This window comes from Haliotis rubra, unplaced genomic scaffold (assembly GCF_003918875.1).
Source record: "Haliotis rubra isolate DU_JTF1 unplaced genomic scaffold, ASM391887v1 Scf219, whole genome shotgun sequence".
NCBI lineage: Eukaryota > Metazoa > Mollusca > Gastropoda > Lepetellida > Haliotidae > Haliotis > Haliotis rubra.
Window position 1 is genome coordinate 226,142 of NW_025766214.1, and position 20,605 is coordinate 246,746.

Here is a 20,605-nt window from a genome sequence, read left to right on the forward strand (position 1 = left end):
AACCAGTTACTGTTGTGGCATTAGGTAGAATGGAATAATGGTCTTTTACACCTTGTTCGGATCTCATTCTCAGTGGAGAATTGATAGCATTGAGGCAGATGATGGTGTGATAATATGACCTTGGTTTACTGGGTCGTTACTTGGAGTTTATGGTTCTTGTGCTAGAAAGCAACTATTTGTATGCCATCATTTTTAAATACCTCCATTTGTGTCATGAATATCTTAACTCAAATGTATATTCTATGAATATTTCTGAAGGCAAATAATTGTTCTTTGTTTATGCTTTTCAAACTCTTTCCATTGCGAAGCACTCCATCTTTGTTTTTCAAATTCAAATTTAAATCTACAGGAAAAGCATGAATAAAAGGTTTAAACTCTCTAATGAATAGAGATTTGAAGTTGAAAGGGAGAAAGCATTACAGACAACTAAACATTATTTATCAATATCAGAAAATAATTCTATTTATTCAAATAACATGAAGAACTAAATAAAACCATTTAATGAATTGACACTAAGTGGTTTGATACTTTTGCCTCAACAGTGACTGTTTCCAATTTAACATAAAGACCAAGAACAAAAAACATCTCTATCTAAGAGTCTATCTTTGGAGTTAAAGGTCAGACTTATCACGTCTATCGGCATCAATCTATCTACAGAAAACCATTACAACCCAAAAAGGAATGTCAAGATACATTCACAGATGTCTGACTTTGGTACGTCAACAACTTAAAGACTTACACCACCGCCAAAAATACCCTGACAGTTCACAGATGAAACACCAGGGGGACAAGACGACTTCCTGTATTGATCATGGACTTCATGCCCTTGAAAACAATCAGTCCTTGAGAAAACCTACAGAACTGCTTCCTCTTGCTATTCCTGCCTTCATCTACGTAGTAATCACAGCTTGTGTGCCATTAACCAGGCTTCATGGGGATAGATGAGACACAGGACTAAAACCAACTGGATGGCATCATTGAAAGTGTCTTGTATATCCCAGGATTGCATGGAGGAATGTCTTATAGCGATTGTCTTCAGAGATCACTTCTTGTTCTCCCTGCTGTAGTCAGTTATAGGTTATGGTATACGGAACTTTATAGCATAGTAGTAGGAGGACCTATTTGCCTTTATACAACTAGTGAGGTAAATACAGGTTCGCAGCTCTTAACATTTCTCAAGCAAGAGGAGGCAAAAATGGTTGGGCTGGTCAGGTCTGTTTTGCCAGATTCTGATTATGTCCAGGCCAGTTTGATACAGCTGGAATGTGATAAAGATGGACTGTAATATAAAATAAATACATTCTAAAAATGTCCCACAGCTATAGATAATGACGAATCCTTTCATTTGCGGCCTCTTTGCTTCTTTGCATCTGGAGAAACACAGTATTATTGGACCACATTTTCATCAGGTGTCCGTGGTATCATTGATGCAACAAGTAGATATTTCCGACAGGTATGTGGAAGTTCAGAATACATGAAAATAAAGGCAGGATAGTGTCCTTTTTTCAACAGCCCTGAATACAAAGGCTGAATATGTACACTTAATGTCACCTTACAATAAATATGACAAATAATAAGAATAGAGACATCAAGGTCTTCAGCACCACGAGCTTCTGCCTAATCTCCTCATTGTGGGGGCAGTAAGGTAGTGCAGAGTGGTTTATGAGTTACTTCTCAAAGACAGAACAGACAGCCACCTTGGTCTTGCAGATAGTGTGCCAAGAGTTGAAGGTCAGTGGTTAGATCAAACCAAAATATTTTAATAGATGTCACTTGTTACCCTGCCTGGTGCACAGCATTAAGGGGATAGCACAAGGACTGGTTGGCTAGAGTCAGTATACTACATTTAAGTAGCAGGGGCGAATACAGCTTTTGAGAGAAAAAAAAAAGGGTTGTTCACACTATTGAGAAAGGGGGTGCACACTTCATTTTCACGAACGTTTCAAATGGTCATTTAATAAAATTTCAGGACAAAAGAGGGGGTGCGCACCCCACCTCTGGATCCACCTATGAGTAGGGTATCCATATTAAACTGCAGCATATCTCAGCAGGCTAGCACTGTAGAACCATCAGTAGTCCACACTGGTACAAGCAGTCACACATAGATGCATGCTGCTGTTTAACATCTCCTCACCCCTCTTCAGCCAACCTCACCTCACCCTTCTCTCCTTGCCTCACCGCACCTCACCCTTCTCTCCTCACCTCACCTCCTTTCTGCCCTACAGATGGCTGCAGCCACACTTCAATATTCCACAGTTGGCCTTTTTCTCACCAATATTGATTTCCCCAGAAGAGAAACCATCAACTAGCAACTTGTCTAATTCAAAATGGCTTAGTCTTTTTATAAAAACTGATTAAAAATCTATTGAACAAAACTAAAACCTAATTTCCTTTAAGAAATTAAATGAATAACTCATAACAGAATAACCCTTTTCAAATATTATTTTTTTTGTAAATAGAGACACTAGTTGAAACACAAGACAAGAAAATCATAGAAATGTAATTAAAATTTAGCTGGTTGCTCCTTGTACAATTCCCTCAGGATTACACAGATTGGACACCAGTTCTACAAGCAAAAAGAGACTCTGTTGTTCAGATGACAACATGTGGCCACAACAATCACACAATTCATCTGTCAACTTCTGGCTGCCTGGGGACTGATGTCCCTCCACAGCTGACGAGGTGTGCTCAGGTCAAGCGCTGGCCTCAAGTGTCCTGGATCCACAGTTAGCGGTCAATATTGATTACCTGACTGACAACATGAGAGAGAGAGAGAGAGAGTTGATCAGCACATGCTGTGAGCACCCAATTGAATGTGCGTGCCAACCCAAACATGACTGCCAAGACTTGTGTACAATTAACAACCTCGGATGTATTACACAGTACTTTCATTCATTCATTTCACCAACAAACATGTCTGCCGCCACAAACATGTTCAGTTCAATCTGAAGACTGTCTTATTTTGTCCAAATGTTTCAGTTCTATGCTGGTTCAATGGTCCAAGATACCATTTTAATCCTCCAGCTATGCTGGAACCAAGACCGTTGGTTTGAATCTCACATTCACAATCATTAATCAGCCTAAAGGAAAAGAAGTATTCATGACGACCCTCTGAAATAATTTTTCATCAGCAATACCTAGATAATTTCTCTACTAGCCAGTTTCAAACTTAAGTATCCACTTTCATACCCTGCCAAATGCAAGGAGAAATATGATCATAAGGAATATATTTTTTCAAGTGCCGTCATGGTTAGAAAGTAAATCTGAATCTATATGTAACAGGTTTCAGTTACATTTCCAAACTCGTGTAAATTGTGAAAATGAAGAGCTATTATTGTTTTCAGAAACTGGTCATTGGTCAAGAGAATATTTGCTACCTCAAATGGCAGAGGAACGTTTATAATGGCTCACTTGATAGAGAATTAACAAAGCCAGCAAAGCTACCTGGAATAGCTAGCAATGCGGCGAGCTAATCTTCTCTAAAGCTTCTACAATACTCAGGCCTATGTATTTAATAGAGTCAGGAAAAAAGGGGGCTGATAGCATGAGTCCACATTAACATGCATTAACCATCCAATCCTCGCTGTAATCAGCTCTTAAGGCTAGCATGGTGTAGTGAGGAGTTCATTTGGCCTGAATCCCTATTGGCCAAATACTATCCCAGAAACACTTTAAAAGCTTTCTTCAGAATGTCAACCCAACAATATCTTTAGCACATTAGAAACAAGCTCTGGTGCAGTTATCCAAGATATTCAGATTTGATATTACAGATTATTCCTCCCAAAGCCTTGGATGGCTGCGGATGCAAGGATGGTGCTGACCGCATCACATCAAAGATCTGTCACAAGGGAAGACTCATCCAGCACCACCAGACTGCAGATGCCATTTGTCATTAACAAGGGACTGTGTCATAAACCATAAAGACAATTTATTTTTTCATCATTTCTCAGATCATAAAATGATAGTATATCAGTAAATAGAACCCTCATAGTGTTGCATGTTGCCTTGTACAAAGTTTGTGTCATCAAATCATATGGCCTTTACATTACAATTTAAGGTTTTTTTTAGACAAGATCTACACTTTTGAAGGAAAAACAAAACTTTGAGGCTCCACCTAAGGGCAAGGATGGCAAAAAGAATGAAAAAACTCGCAGCTACCAAGACGAGGAATATGTCGTTTCATCATCAGGGGAGCATCGTTCAAAATACGCTACTTAAGGTCTGTCATTTGACAATTCAATGTCTTTCCATATTTATGATCCTTATACTGTATACAGGGTTGACTGAAACAGTCTAAATTTGAAAAAAAACAAATGAACTTTTGAAATGATCCCTGGAAGAAAATGGTAAAAACTGGTGCCACTTGTAGAATCTAGAGGCTGCTAGCAGGAGACAATTTCCTGGCTTTATCAGGGGTAATGGACCCCCTCCATGACAGATGATGCTGGGAAACATGTTTCCACACTTCACAATAAATCATACAATCAGAAAATGTTTGGTATTCAACTTTCCCAAAGATAATTTGTCACAATGCAAATTACCAATATCAATGTCTGAGTGATCACTTGGCTTTTGAACAAATGCTTTGATGAAGCTTTTGAAAATATGTTAATCAAAGATTGAATAAATAGAATGAAACCTTGTCCCCTTTAAGAAATTATTCTTTATGGATACGAAAAAACAAAACAATCCCGAACACTAATCGTAATATAAGATGAGGAAAATGAAGCAATAGTTATAACTAAAATATTAATTACAAAACAGTGGAATGTTAAATAGTTTTAATGCATAATTTAAAGTTATTTGCTTTCCTGAAAATATCGATTTTGTAAGACAATATGCTATAAGGGAGAGTATGAAAGTGTGGGAGGGTGGATACAGGTGAGATATCTTCAAGCATGTGAAATACTATTATAATGTTGATGACTGGCAGGTTATTATGATTATATAACATTATAACATGTATACATTTGAGATTACACTCTCTTAGTAAAGTACAAATGCTAGTACTTTTTCGTGTGGAGTCCCATTCATGAATGGAACTCATATTTTCAGCATAATGTACGTGACCACCAGCTTATAACTCAGCACACATTGACATCGCCAGTCACTGAGGCTTTTACGAAAATGGAAATCTGACAACTGGTAGTTCATATTCTGTACTGACAACTGGGTGTTCAACCAAAAAAGTACTAGAATTTTACTTTACAAAGGAAGATTATTCCCACATGTTACATCTGACCACTTTCTTAAATGCATTGTGTTTTCTGGGACAATAATGATGAATAATTAAGACGTAGACAATTCTAGTTACACAATAAAGCAATGAATATTTAATACAATAAACACATGAATATTTTCTCAAAAAGTCATTGTGTATTCAAAGGGAAGTATGAGTTTTTACCAATGTAACAATGTAGGAAAAGGGAAGAAGAAGCATTAGGAACAGGATCATAACAAGGACAGCGGAGTACAAATGGTCTTGTATTAATATGTGAATCCATTGACCCTGAGATCTACATAACACTATAAGGGACTCACTGAGTTTAGTTTTACGCCGCTTTTAGCAATATTCCAGCAACATCATGGCGGGGGACACCAGAAATTGGCTTCACACATTGTGCCCATGTGGGGATTCGAACCCGGGTCTTCGGCATGACGAGCCAACGCACTATAAGGGAGGTAACATCTTATCATACAAAGGTTCTTACAACAAACATGGGAACCATTATTTCCTAAGATATATTATGGTGTTTCCACAATGGAATGGGTGGGTGAGGGTTTCCTCACAGGATGTCTATTACAACAGACAGGGAATAAATCTTCCTGGAATTCCCTTAGGTGTCATCAAGATGTCACTGAGTGACTGAGTGTTGCTTTCACGACAAGTACGGGGACCTAGTCTTCCTGGATTGGCCCCTGGTGTTTCCAAGAACAAGGACTGGGACAGGGCTGAGGGAAGGAAGGCTGAGCGCCTGCATCTCTCCATCCCACGCAGAGGTGTGGAGGCTGTGAAATGGCAACACATGTTCAGGATGCATGTGGTGTCTTCAGGGAGAGACTGGGAGATGAGTGTGTCACCCCTGTTGGTGTGAAGTAATAGGATGAGTCAGTGGCTGGACATTCTGGGACACCTCCTGTTAACCCCTGAAACTGGCCTGCTGACCCACACATGACACACATTTGTGTTCAGAAGCTGAATACGATTGTACCAACACTTCATCATGGGACTTTTTTTATTTAATTCCTCTGGAAGAATTTATTTTCATGAAAAAAAACTCTCCCGATACTTCATTGAACTAAAAAAATACATTTCCATCCAATAAATCTAAAGTCAAATTCCTCATCAATTCAGTATCATTTTATTCCATGGAGGGTTAATGTTTGAGCAACAATTTATTGAATGAGTGTTTAATCTCCTGGCAATTGTCACTTTAACCAGATTATGTCCACACACACTGTCCATTGATTCTGATCTTAATGGCGGTTGCAATGTTTGGGGATATGGAGAATTTCCATTCAGAGGTCCTCAACTTTTCCAAATTTGAAATTGATAGTGAGATGAGCTGTCCTTTGTTTGGACATAGCTGTTGAATAGTAAGTGTAATATGAGATAGACACTTCAAAACTACATTTTCTGGCCATATGGTGCTTCACCCACAGATTCTGATGGTTGAAGATGAGTAATTCTACAAAGGCAAAATCTATAGACATGAAGTTAAAAAAACAACAACCAATATTTGGTTCTCAGTTGAAATGGCAGCATGCTGGGTATTAGATTTCATCCATGCCACACATCTACTTGGTTGATGAATAGAATGGGAAGAATGTTTCATTTATAGTCCGTTTGGCTCGAAAGCGGAACTCGAAAACTACTAAACATATAATATTCAATGAAACACTGATCATAATCAAAACATCAGACCAACTCTGTGGGGTTTTTTTTGCAGAATTTATGTTCTAAAAATAAGTTGTTCAACAACTATCATTTAAATTTTGACAAAGTTCACTATTTGTTACGAGGGAGGACTGCAAAGAGAGGAACGGCCAGGTGTATGCGGAGCACGTGCACAAGTGCCGACAAAGTTATTGAATCATTTACATGTACTGTGCTGTCTCCATCCTTTCTCTCACACCTGGCTGTTCCTCTCTTTGCACCCCTCCCTCGTAACAAATAGTGAACTGTGTCAAAATTGTAATGATAGTTTGTTAAACAACTTTTTTATTTTTAGGACATAAATTCCACAAAAAAAGTCACAGAGTTGGTCTGATGTTTTGATTATGATAAGCATTACTATATGTTTAGTAGTTTTCGAGTTAGATTGCAATTCATTGGTCCGATTTTGAGCCAAACGGACTATAGTGCTTAGCATTTCTTGTTTGGTGTGAGTGAGTTTAGTTTTACGCCGCTTTTAACAATATTCCAGCAATATCATGGTAGGGACACCAGAAATGGGCTTCACACATTGTACCCATGTCGGGAATCAAACTCGGGTCTTCGGCGTGATGAGCGAACGCTTTAACCACTAGGCTAGCCCATCGCCCCTTCTTGTTTGGAAATTTTAAAGCTGAAGTGAGATGTTTATTATGAATTACGAAGTGCATGTGCACCATGCATTTGCAAATACCAAATAATCCTGGTTACTGTTTGTGAAGACGATGACATACAGATTAAGTGACATATCCTCCTGCATGTATTGTAGGTCAGAGAAGGTCGGTACTATCTCATGCTGTCACATATCAGGGATCTGACATTCAAGCTCTGTCTGCCTTCGCTAATATCATGTCTTCATAACCTTCCAGTCTGTGTTGTCAGTGGTACATGGTACTTATAGCCATGCTTAAAATAACAGGAACATTAGTGACCGTGGCATAACACAACATTTGATCACAAAAATAATAACATATGCTCCATATACTCCAGCGATATTGATCAAGTATTGTGATATCAGTAAGAGTGAGTGAGTGAGTTGGCTTTTACCCCGCTTTTAACAATATTCCAGCAATATCATGGCGAGGGCACACCAGAAATGGGCTTCACACATTGTACCCATGTGGGGAATTGAACCTTAGTCTTCGGCATGACAAGCGAACACTTTAACTACTGCCCCATATCAGTAACACCTAATGACTGCACACTCTCATTTCTGTAACCAGCTGCTACAATGTGATAGAAACTCACAATTCAACCATGTCAGCAAAACCAAGAAGAACAAGCGTATATTTATGTTATTATGCCACTTTTACCTTAATTAAAACATCACCACATCAGGAGACACCAGAAATGGGCTTTACACGGTGTATCCATGTAAGTGATCAAACCTAGGACTTTCTTGCAACAAGCGACCTGTGAAGATCCGGGGTAGAATAGGTTTTCAGTAACCCATGCTTGCCACAAAAGGCGACTATGCTTGTCGTAAGAGACAACTAACGGGATCGGGTGGTCAGGTTCGCTGGCTTGGTTGACACATGTCATCGATTCCCAATTGCGCAGATCGATGTTCATGCTGTTGATCACTGGACTGTCTGGTCCAGACTCGATTATTTACAGACCGCTGCCATATAGCTGGAATATTGCTGAGTGTGGCGTAAAACTAAACTCACTCACTCACTCACTCTTGCAACAAGCAAACACTTCAACCACTAGGCTACCCCACTTACATGTGATGACACAGTTAGGTCTAAAGGACCACTACATACTGATACAATGTATTCATGCTTTCAGAGACAATTCATGAGAAATGCATAAAGTAATGCTAAATATGTTTGTAGTAGTAATGTTCCAATAAAGAAACTGGCAGAAATTCTGTAAACCTTTGCCATAAATATATGCTCACATGAGATTAACAAAATTAATTACACATTTAGGAGATAATTCCCAAAAAATTATAAATGTTTCATATTCCTTGATTCCAGTTTCATCAATTATGAACATTTCCTGCTACCTCTACTCATCACCTCCATTCCCAACACTACACTCAGAATGAAAATATTCCAATCCATTATCAGAAATCTTGCAAAGGAGTAATGCTTAACGAAAATGACATATCTGCTGGCTGTCGCCATCTTGTTCTGTACAGAAGATCTAGTCAAATCTATTTACTCAATCTTCTTGAAGGGCAGACCTATTTTGGGCATTCCATGTGCCTTGGAATTGGTCGACAGCGCCAATTGCCCAATCTCGTGCAGAATATCAGTGAGCGTTTACAGCATGCGAAAGTGGAATCGGATCTCAAAATGACAAAGTCATCCTCCTGGTTCCACTCTTTATTCAAAAGAGATGCTCTCAATTGATGACGGAGAAATTGCCCCATGAGAAGAATCAGATATATATGATACTACTGCAAATTCTTATGGTAAAATAATTCATGAAGTACACAACTTTCTGATTGGAGGCTGAAACATGAACTACAAAATAACTTGCTGAACCAAACTGACTGCAACTTGGTATATTTTTTCAGAGGCATGACTGAGCTGTCTGCAAAACAAGATGACACTCAGAAAGGCCTGAGTAATTATTTTGGAATAACGTCGTCTCTTTAAGACAAACTAACAGGCATTTAGGTATAAAGATTAGGTGACTGTCTGAGGGGACCTATATTGTCTGAGGTGATCCTGAGGCTTATTTGACCACAGTACTATCTGAGGTGACCCACTTACTGATGTGTTCTGTAACGTCTAAAGTGATTTGTATAGTCTGATGGTACCTTTTTCATCTAAGGAGATATGTTTTGTCTGAGGTGACCCATATCATGTCATGTAATCCATTCCTGAAATGACCTAGACTGTATTGTCTAAGGTGACCCATATTGTCTGAAGTGACTTGTATTCTGAGGAGAACATTCCGCGATGAACCTACGGTCTGTGGTGACCCTACATTCTGAAGTCATCTGTATTGTCTGATATGAATGGTACTGTCTGGGATGACCCCAGTAAGTGATGTGATTATCCTGTCTGCGGTGACCCTACATTCTGAAGTCATCTGTATTGTCTGATATGAATGGTACTGTCTGGGATGACCCCAGTAAGTGATGTGATTATCCTGTCTGATATGAATGGTACTGTCTGGGATGACCCTACATTCCTGAAGTCATCTGTATTGTCTGATATGAATGGTACTGTCTGGGATGACCCCAGTAAGTGATGTGATTATCCTGTCTGCGGTGACCCTACATTCTGAAGTCATCTGTATTGTCTGATATGAATGGTACTGTCTGGGATGACCCCAGTAAGTGATGTGATTATCCTGTCTGCGGTGACCCTACATTCTGAAGTCATCTGTATTGTCTGATATGAATGGTACTGTCTGGGATGACCCCAGTAAGTGATGTGATTATCCTGTCAGCGGTGACCCAAATCATCTTAGAGTCCAATATCATCTAGGACCCCATGCTGTCTGAGGTCACCTTCCCAGATAGCTTTCGGACGTTGGCCCAACGTTGGCAATGTTGGCAAAACCATTGCCAACGTTGGGCCAACGTCTGAATGCTATCTGGGTTACTGTCAGTAATGACCTGTACTGAGTGAAACTTACTTTTTGAGGGGAACTTTAGTAACAGGAGACAAACGGAACACATATAATTCTAGGACAAGCCACATTCACAAAATGATATTAATCAAGCATTTAATGGATCAGGGGTGGAAATAACCCATTGCCTGACGCCCGAGTCCAGTGTTTATTTCTGTCGGGCAGGCCAATTTGTATATCACACTATACCGGTGTCCAGTTGACTTTCCAATGTTAATGATGTATATTTTAAAAAATCAACAAGAAAACGGCCAGTATAGTGGAAAAATTATCAGGGCAAGTGATTTTACATGTGCCACTGTACCGGAGTACACTATTAATTTTAAAGTTATTTCCACCCCTGTGGATGAAAATCTAATAACCAATTTGTCCTAGCCTAACCAACACCCTACCTCATTTACACATGGTTGTTAATCTTAAGCATAAGTTACCTTGCAACACCAGGATGATGAAACAAGATTCTTCTTGATTGCCATCTAAACAATCTTAACAAAACAATTTCCTGCAGGCCTAAATCCCTAACATGTGAGTTGTGCAATAGCTGTGTAAATGACACCAACCACCATTGCCTCTAAACACTAACCCTTCTGCACACAAGCCCATTGGGGAAATCTTCCTCACTCAAGATACAACATGGCTTTTATTTTTGGCTCATTGACCATAGGCTCCCTGCTGTTGAAGATAACAGGTCTGAAGTGCATTGATTAAGCCTACTCTTGCAAACCCTGTCTGTTAATTTCTCACAGGAATAAATGAAACTGCACTGTGAAACTCTCCCTGTCTGGAAGTGATGTATTAACACCCCCGTCTGAGGAGCATGTGCTTTGCTTTCAGTTTGCAACAGTTCATTTCCTGATCATACATAGATGTTTCAACATATCAGAGCTGCTGGAGTATTGGTAGATGAATACACCGAGGCTCTAACCTATATTGTTAGTTGTCAGGATCGAATAGTGTCTGTTCTTCCAGTTTGGTTTCTTTCTCACGACCCCTAATGCCAACACCAATACCAATACATGTTCAAAATTATCTCCATTAGGTATAATATAGTTTATCCCTTCAAGGTAATTCTCTAACTATCTAACTTATCTAGATCAGTTGGACTGTCTGACTGAGTATGGATTTATGCCATTTTTAGCAATATTCCCGCAATATCACGGCGGGGACACCAGAAATGGGCTTCACAAATTGTACCCATGAGGGGAATCGAACCCGGGCCTTCGGCGTGAGGAGCGAACAATCTAACCACTGGGCTACCCCACCGCCTCAGATCAGTTGGAAGAACATATAGCTATTTAAATGATTTATTAAGTACCCAGTTTTGTAAAAGCATCATTAGTTCTATCTGTCTGAACATTTGTTGAAGTGACTGGTCCATCACTCTCTACAACATCAAAGGGGCACTAATTGCACAGTTGAAATTCTTCAAAGGCATTTAGAAGATGGTGTAGTAATACATTATTCATCTGAACAAGGGGCAAGAGCTAGCCCGGAAACGTTGTGAGAAACAAATACAGAAGTTGTGATTCATATATTTGTCTTGTATTATATTGCACAGCTGTATAACTCATGCAACTTGTGTAGAACTGTGACTCTTGAAACTACACATAGCCACTTGATTTAAACTCCCTATATAGCGCCTATCTAAATAAAACTGTTATAAAATAAAGAAGGAATGCAGTAAGGCCTTTCAAAATCAAACCCATTTTGCTTAACATCTGGTTTTAGAATATGTAATAGTCCCATCTAAAACCTGGCATAACTCAACAGGCAAGTTGTCTAAATCAACATGTTCTCAATGTCTTGAGTTAAAAGAGCTTCACTGCATATATAACTCAGATTGAGACCTCACATGTGTTGATTTTAGATAAGTAGAATTTTACATAATTTCCTAAATATTTCAGTAATGATGGTTAGAGTGGAGGAAACCTCAGCCCCCCAAGCCCCTCCTCCCACCTTGTGGAGTGTGTGTGCACCACCTACCTCTGCATGTTGTCCAGGGGTGAGGACCTTCCCACACTCCTTGCACCTCAGACAGTTGGGATGCCAGTCTCGCCCCAGAGACGTCTTGCGCTCCGCTGAAACACACAAATATACAGTCAGCATTTTGGTAGAAAAACATGGATTCTTACTTTAAAAAAGTACTTTCAACATTTTGGCAGAAAGCTTGGTCTCATTATGAAACAACAACAGTACTGTCATGTTGTTGACAGAAAATATGGCCTCTTGGACGATGGCCTTATTCTAATCCATTCATCCCACCTACAAAGTGAGTGAGTGAGTTTAGTTTCATGCTGATTTGAGCAATATTCTGGCAATATCATGGTGGGGGACACCAGAAATGGGCTTTAAACATTGTACCCTTGTTGGGAATCGAACCTAGGTCTTCGGCGTGAGGGGCGAGGATGAGCTACCCCATCGCCCCTTCCCATCTACAAAGAAGAAGTTAACGCCTTGCAAGTCTTATCTTATGGGGGTATATGCAGTGTCGAGTGGGAGTAGAGGCTCAAACCCTGACCAGAGTTTCCACACAGACCCTTTGGCCTTTGTTACAGTAACGTAAACAATGAAAGTGCTCCAGGGGAGTACATGAAGATGATGACATTTTCAATTTAATTTCTTCACAAACATGATCACATTCCTTAAACATATTCTGAATATCAATTTCACAATGTCAGCTAGGTTGCCATGGCAGCTGACACTCATATGACAATGGTTACATGTATTTTCAGTTGCTGTTGACCCCAGTCTGTTAACCCCAGTTCATCTTCTTAAGTACCAAATAAATGCTATAACATACCCCTTCCTTTCCCTAGTCATATAATAAATTAGGTGGCCTTTCACTCCTGTTACAGGTAGGGTTAACCCTAACAACAGCAACAAGACATTAAACCAAACAGTATCATTATGTTTAAAAGCATGGAAAGTACTCAGACAGTTCTGTCAAATAAACCAACAGCCTGTGAAGCAAGACTAAGTGTTTACTGTACACAGAAAGGAACACCTTGTGACATGTTACATCACAAGCTTGAATTATGAACACTTCACTAAAGGAATCCCATGATTTGCCCTACATAGCTTAGACCTATAGAGGTCACATTCCAGTAACACATATACCATCATGGTTGACTAACTGGACTGACAGCAAGATCAGGTTCCACTTGTGACTGTGTGGCTTGCTACTTATGTGTGTGTTTGTTTGTACTTTAATGCCTCGATCAGAAACATTCAAGTGACACCATGGCGGCCTGTAAAGATTCAAGTTTGGGTCAGACAAACCAGTGATTCATGTTATGAGCAATATCCCCATGTTGCAGGATGAGGACATGTAACTAAGGAAGCTAGAGACCAGTTCTAAGGAGTAGTCCCTCCAGAGTAGAGTCTGCAATTTGTTATACATTCGTACATTAGTGAGTATAAATTTTACATAATAGGGTATATCACAACCTGTTTAATGTGGATTGGATATCCAAAGTCTGATCTGTTAATCACTTGTGAAAAGATCATGCTATGGCACATCAGGAATGCAAACCCATAATCAGCAAATCCTGGCAACAGATAAAAGGGACATAACTCTGCATTGCAAAATGTGAAACCGTATACTGCTATGCATCAGTCATACAAACCAAAACTCTGTCATAACTCTTTCTCTGAAGGAAGTTAGGCAGAAAAACTATAAACTTTCAGTTTCAGGTTTTTGGTTTAAGCAATGTGTTGTTTCCTGGTAGGTGTTCCCCATAGGACCATCATAAGTGCATGTTCAAGTACGGGAATACTGACAGTCAGTGATTACAATATGGACTACAGCCATAATTCAGCCATGTTGAGCAGGTCCTGGACACGATGTCCACAGCAGTGATATACTCCTACCTGAACAATGACAGTTGCTATGTCTGTGTCATACGAAAAACTCCATCAAGCAAGGCCCTTCTGCACTAAGCGACCCTGACAGTCATATGCTAGTGTTGAAGAGTTGTGATCATCTTAGAGCCTAGATTTATTGAGTCTGCGCTGGGTTCAGGACAGTAGAACAGACTTAAATTGTCAAAACTGACACAGGATCTTGTTAACAAATCCTTGTTACAGACTACATGTACCCAGGGTGGGCATTAAAGCAGTAGTCATCCTGAAGATGGTGTTTGTGGATTAAGGGGATAAAAAGAAATTTCATTGTACATATTAGCAGCACATTAAAAGCTACAAGCTTATAAGTATATGATGTAAGTAATATATTTTACCAAAATCAGATACTTAGCTCAATTTGTTCATCCTTAGACTGAAGCTGTTCTATATACTCAATAGGAATTGTCAAAACAACAATTTTTTGCACCATTTTGAATTAGGAAAACATGTAAAAGATAAAAAAATAAAAATTAACACCAAGGTTTCAAATATTTCATAATATTTTTGTTTTTAAGTATCTTGTTTATATAGTTTCTTCTTATTGACTACAATAAAACTTGATTTCAAATCATGCAGATACTGAACCTATAGTAACAGCTTCTCTTCACACCCCCTGCCAGGGGATGTTATTATTATCCTGCTCCCAGAATGAGTATCTCTGACCAACAAGCATTGAACTGTTCCACAATGCAACCTCCCCATTCATAACCCTGTCAGTAATCAATGGCGGCCTTGGTCTCCTTGAGAAACAAACACATGGGACATGACAATCTCTAAGTGTTACAATTGATTGTGACATTATCTCTTCCCGCATGGCAGCGAGCAGACAGGCTTCTGGTGGAGTCAGCCATTGACACTGTGCACTCCTATGTGGTTCAGGCTGGGGCTTACCACAACCGTTTTTGGTTGATGTCAACCACAGAGCAAAATGATGAGCCATGTGACAGAAGCTTCCAGACAAAAACATAACCCTTAAAGGCATTAAGAGAAACAAAACAAGGGCATGGATATACCAGCAAGCAAGATAATTGATAATGTTCATTTATAGTGCACATATATTTAAGGGTTAGAAGAAGTAATGTCACACTTTTTTATTTAATGGTTTACAGATTGTAGAGAACCTATTATTAACTTGAGTGAGTGAAACAAAAACACATGTACATGTAAATTTTTGTAGGTTTATATTTTAAGGATTTATATTTTAAGCCAGATGCCTTCTTATAATGGTAGGGGGGTATCATGCCAATATGCAAGCAGAATTTTCATATTATGTCATAAAACTGTGCGATGGGAAAGCATGTATTGCAAGGATGTATTGCAATATATTTCAAGTAAGTATTTTCTTTTCTTTAACAAAAAATATGTATAATCGAGTTAATGCTTCATTTATAAAGTAAAAATACAACAAAATCACAATGCTTGATTAGGCGTTAATAAAAACTTTTAATCATGACAAAATAAAAATGTAAATAATGTTTGGCACAAATGAAACAAGGAAAGGAACAATTTAAAAAACGGAAATATCTGAAGATTTCCGAGTGTTACGAAGTTTTCCAAATGCATGTCAAAATACCGGTTTTCGATCAGCGTATCGCAATACGTATCGTTTTCATGTCTGAACCGGTAAATACCAGTAAACCGGTTATATTGCGCAGCCCTACTTATTGGACAAACTTGCAAAACAGTATCATAGGAGAAGTGCATGCATTTGTTGTGATGAAATGTAAACTAATACCAACTATAACTGAAGCATTGACCATAAAGACTGAGATATCACACTGGAGACTCTCACATCAACAGAAAACCAACACATCCTTGTGTGACTAAATCTAAATAAGCAGGGCTGGAATTTGGTACAAGTACTTTCTCCTCTGCATCTCATCAGCTAAAAAACGTAACACATCCTTGTGAGTATAGCTGAGGGACAGGGTAAAGAACTTCCTTGTTAGCTGACCAATGTCTTAAGATAGCTCACGTTTTCTTTTTAAATGAACAATGTCTGGTATCTCTTTGAATCCAGGTGGTAAGGTAACTCTTAAATCTGACCTTTATATGCTCTGCTTTGATGGTCACGACTTTGAAAACTTACAACAAAATGTCATCTTTTTTCATCATCTCATGAGTAAACTGGAACAATTATCTTCAACACAGATAAGAAAAAAGCATATGACTTTAAGGATAAAAACTTCTTGTTTATTACATAGAGCAACGTTTCAGTGTAGATTCTTACACTGTTTTCTTACACTTTTAGTTTGAAAAGGGTGTAAGAATCTACATCGAAACGTCGTTCTATGCAATAAATAAGAAGTTTTTATCCTTAAATCATATGCCTTATTATTGACTCACCAACTTCTAGAATGCTGATCAAACTTCAACATAAACCCATTTCCAATCACCTTTCAAACAAGATTAAAGAGGGGTTGTTTTTTAACTTTTTTAGTATCTGAGGTGGGTTCAGACCCACTTTGAACAGTATTCCAGTTATATCGCTGAGTCAGCTGTGGCAGAAAAGCCAGAAATGATACAGGTCCCATACATTTACCCCATTGGTGAAGACCAAGCACACAGGTATGGTGCTGAGAGTGAGTGAGTTTTGCATCGCTTTTAGCAATATTTCAGCCATATCACGGTGGCGGGACAGCAGAAATGGGCTTCACACATTGTACCCTATGGCACTGAGAAGTAGGGCTGTGCAATATACCCGGTTTACCGGTTCAGACATGAAAACGATACATATTGCCATACACTGATCTAAAACCAGTATTTTGACTTGCATTTGGAAAACTTTGTAACACTCGGAAATCTTTGGATATTTCCTTGTTTCATTTGTGCCAAATATTATTTACATTTTCATTTTGTCATGATTAAAAGTTGTTATTAAAGCTTAATCAAGCATATTGATGGTGTTGTATTTTTGCCTTATATATCAAGTATTAACTTGATTATAAGAAGTTTTTTGTTTAAAAATACTTCTTGCAATATATTGTAGTACATATCGCAATATATGCTTTCACATCGCGATATATCGCAATATGAAAATTTTCTGCAATAACCACCACTACTGAGAAGCCAAACCTGGAATCGAACTCATGAGCACAGTTTTCTGACATGCTCAAGGGATGAATTTCTGCTCAGCATATCGGCATGACTGGACGCTCCTTGTCGTTCTTACATTGATTATATTACACATAACAAAACAAATCACAAAATGTATCACATATACTATTCTGCATTAATAAAAAGATGCTGAAAGCTGAAGAAAACAAAAATTACATCACCTATTTTGCTAAAAACAGATATCTAAAAAGACAATGGCAAGGATCTGAATCTACATATGATAAAGTTGAGGCTCTGCTCATACATCCGGAAAACAGTCTTGTCTTCATGACAGATTACTTCCTTTCTTGGTAAGATAAGACAATTGTGTGTGGTGTGTGGTGTCACAGTTAGTGTCCTATGGATGAGAGCAGGTGGGTTCTGCATCAAGCCACATATACTACTGGGGTGAATACAGGAGAAGGGAGGTGCACATACATCATGAAGACCAAAGGATAGGGGAAATCCTCCTGCTGGTGTACTACCTTGCATTCCAAAATAAGTGAACCTGGCAGGTAAATTGGAAAAATAAATCTTTCTTTTATTTATATAATAAACTATTACTAAGCCATAGACTCTTCCTTAACAAGTTGTTTGGTCTCTACAATGCCATAACAATATGTCTTCCTATATCGTCATGAATGTGGAAGGCTTTAATTCTGATCTGGGCAAAAAGTAACTTACATTTACACTTACATGGGGCCAGGATATGTAACTGAGAATGTTTATTTTATATTATTATCCTAAAGAGAGTTTATCAAACGATCTACATTGAAAAAGGAAACACATGTTTGTATTAACATGTACAGAGCTCCAGATAAGATGGAACAGTGTACAAATGCACTGTAGTTTTTGTGATGGTATTAACTGTTGAGTGGGTATCTACTTTCCATTACCCACTGCTTTCATTTAATGTTTCAGTCATTTTACTCACCTAAGTATTATGTCATTGATAATAGCGCAGTTTACTAAGCAGGTATGTTCTGCCTCCTAAGTCATACCTAATCAAAACCAACTTAAATATAATGGAAATGATTTCATAAAAAATCCCTCATCCTATACTGACATTACAACACTTTTCCTATACTAACAGTACAATTCATAGCAATCCATGTCTTTTTCATTACAAAACGATTTTTATAAATATATTCCGTGCATTTGTTTTAAACTTTTTGCATATCTAACATTTTAAATATATAACTGAGAATGTTTATTTTATAATGAGTAATCCTAAATTTTCTAGTGTATTTTAGCCACATTGAAAAAGGCAACACATCAAACATTAACATGTATATATTTACAGCTTGTTATCTGAGATCTGAGTCATGTTCCCTAGCCTTTAGGCATGTATGGTGTTGTTTATCCAAACATACAAGATCTGTTGTTTCATCAGAAATAGCAGAAACCAGTAGCCAGTAAGTATTATCTGACGATGCAGGAGTGATGATGGGATACAGCATAACAGACACAGAAAGCAACCACTTAATGAATAAGCTGGTGATTAGACGCTTTCTATAACACATATTAATCTTTCTGAAACACTCTGGTATCATCAAACACAACAGGAATCACTTCTTTTTCAAATCGGTTACCTTGTGCAAAATATCAGATAAGCTCTTCTGAAAAACAAGGAAAATCGGTGTGGTCTGGTCTAAAAGATGGCTACAGCTGACAACTTTTTCTTTGACTTCTTTCTTGAACACCTCACAAGGAGCCATATATAAGATAATGGGGGACTATTCTGCTTTAGAATGATCACCCGTGAAGATCCGGATTAGAATTGATCTTCAGTAACCCATGCTTGTCGTAAGAGGCGAATAACAGGATCGGGTGGTCAGGCTTGCTGACTTGGTAGACGCATGTCATCGTATCCCAATTGCGTAGATCGATGCTCATGCTGTTGATCACTGCACTGTCTGGTCCAGACTTGATTAATTACAAACCGCTGCCATATAACTGGAACATTGTTGAGTGTGGCGTAAAACAAAACTAACTCACTCACAGAATGATCACAATGAGACAAGCATGGAGTCGTAGGGGCCTTGTCTGGCCTTGGATGACAAAAGGGTGACAAGCATTATGAGTGCACAGAAGGTCTAATCTTCCTTAGATACCCTTTGTGGTGACAAACGTAGAGCACTTTCTGCCAATAAAACCCTACAAGAACACACACACTGGGTACCAGACACTGTTCTGCCTCATAGGATAATGTCAATTAAACCAAAATACCAGGACAAAACTGTTGAACAGGACAGAAACAACAAACAAAACTGTCAGGACAATAGTGGCCTGGTACTAGTCTCCTACAGCTGCTTCCATTACATACACAACCATCCATGTAACAAACATATGTTTAAACTGAAATCCATCTCAAAGCAACAAGCCACAAGTGTATCATTTTTTTGCTTGCACACATTCAGCATCTAGCATTCCTGCAGTCGGCATAATACAGGGCCATCCACACTGAGGCCTCTTCTGGATCAATAGAGACTCAATGCAATAGGCAGACAAGCAAAGCCACCACACAATTCCACATCATTGTCACAAGTGCTGTGGAACTATCTGCCTAAAGTCTAGGGAAACAATATCCCTGTAGCAATATATGTGATGACAATGACCTACTGCAGATTCATGATGATATATTGCAACACTCTTTCATCTGCAGCTTCTTTTGTGGATTTTTTACACTTTTTATATCAGAAAATGCAACACTGACGTTACTCATGGACATGGTCGTTTCCATCATGGTCTGCAGCGTTCTCATGTCACAGTCTACAGTTTCCATGGATGTGAATCGCATGAATCTTGTGTCGGACTCTTGCCGTTTCATCACAAATAACACTATCACTCTACGGGAAATTAATACATTCATATTAAGAAATATTGAAATTATATTCTTTTCCTTGTTACACAGAGCAAGCAAGAACAATATCTGTTTGACTTTTGGCTCACTCATTTGTATATTTATACTACTCAAAAGTAGTGAAGGAACTCCTGATTCCTTTCAGTTACTATTTAATCTGTCAGGCCATATTAAGTAATATCAAAGGCTCAGCTGTTCTTTAACTTCTTGGTTGT

General features: G+C 38.6%; 1 protein-coding gene across 2 annotated transcripts in view; it reads right to left on the minus strand.

Moving 5' to 3' along the window:
• LOC124277151 (ras association domain-containing protein 2-like) overlaps positions 1-20,605 on the minus strand; it is a 96,433-nt gene that overhangs the window by 57,522 nt on the left and 18,306 nt on the right. For both annotated transcript variants that reach the window (XM_046712805.1, XM_046712806.1), the window contains exon 2: positions 12,512-12,606. In XM_046712805.1, the coding sequence (XP_046568761.1) occupies positions 12,512-12,606 (95 nt within the window). The remainder of the gene's footprint in view (positions 1-12,511; positions 12,607-20,605) is intronic.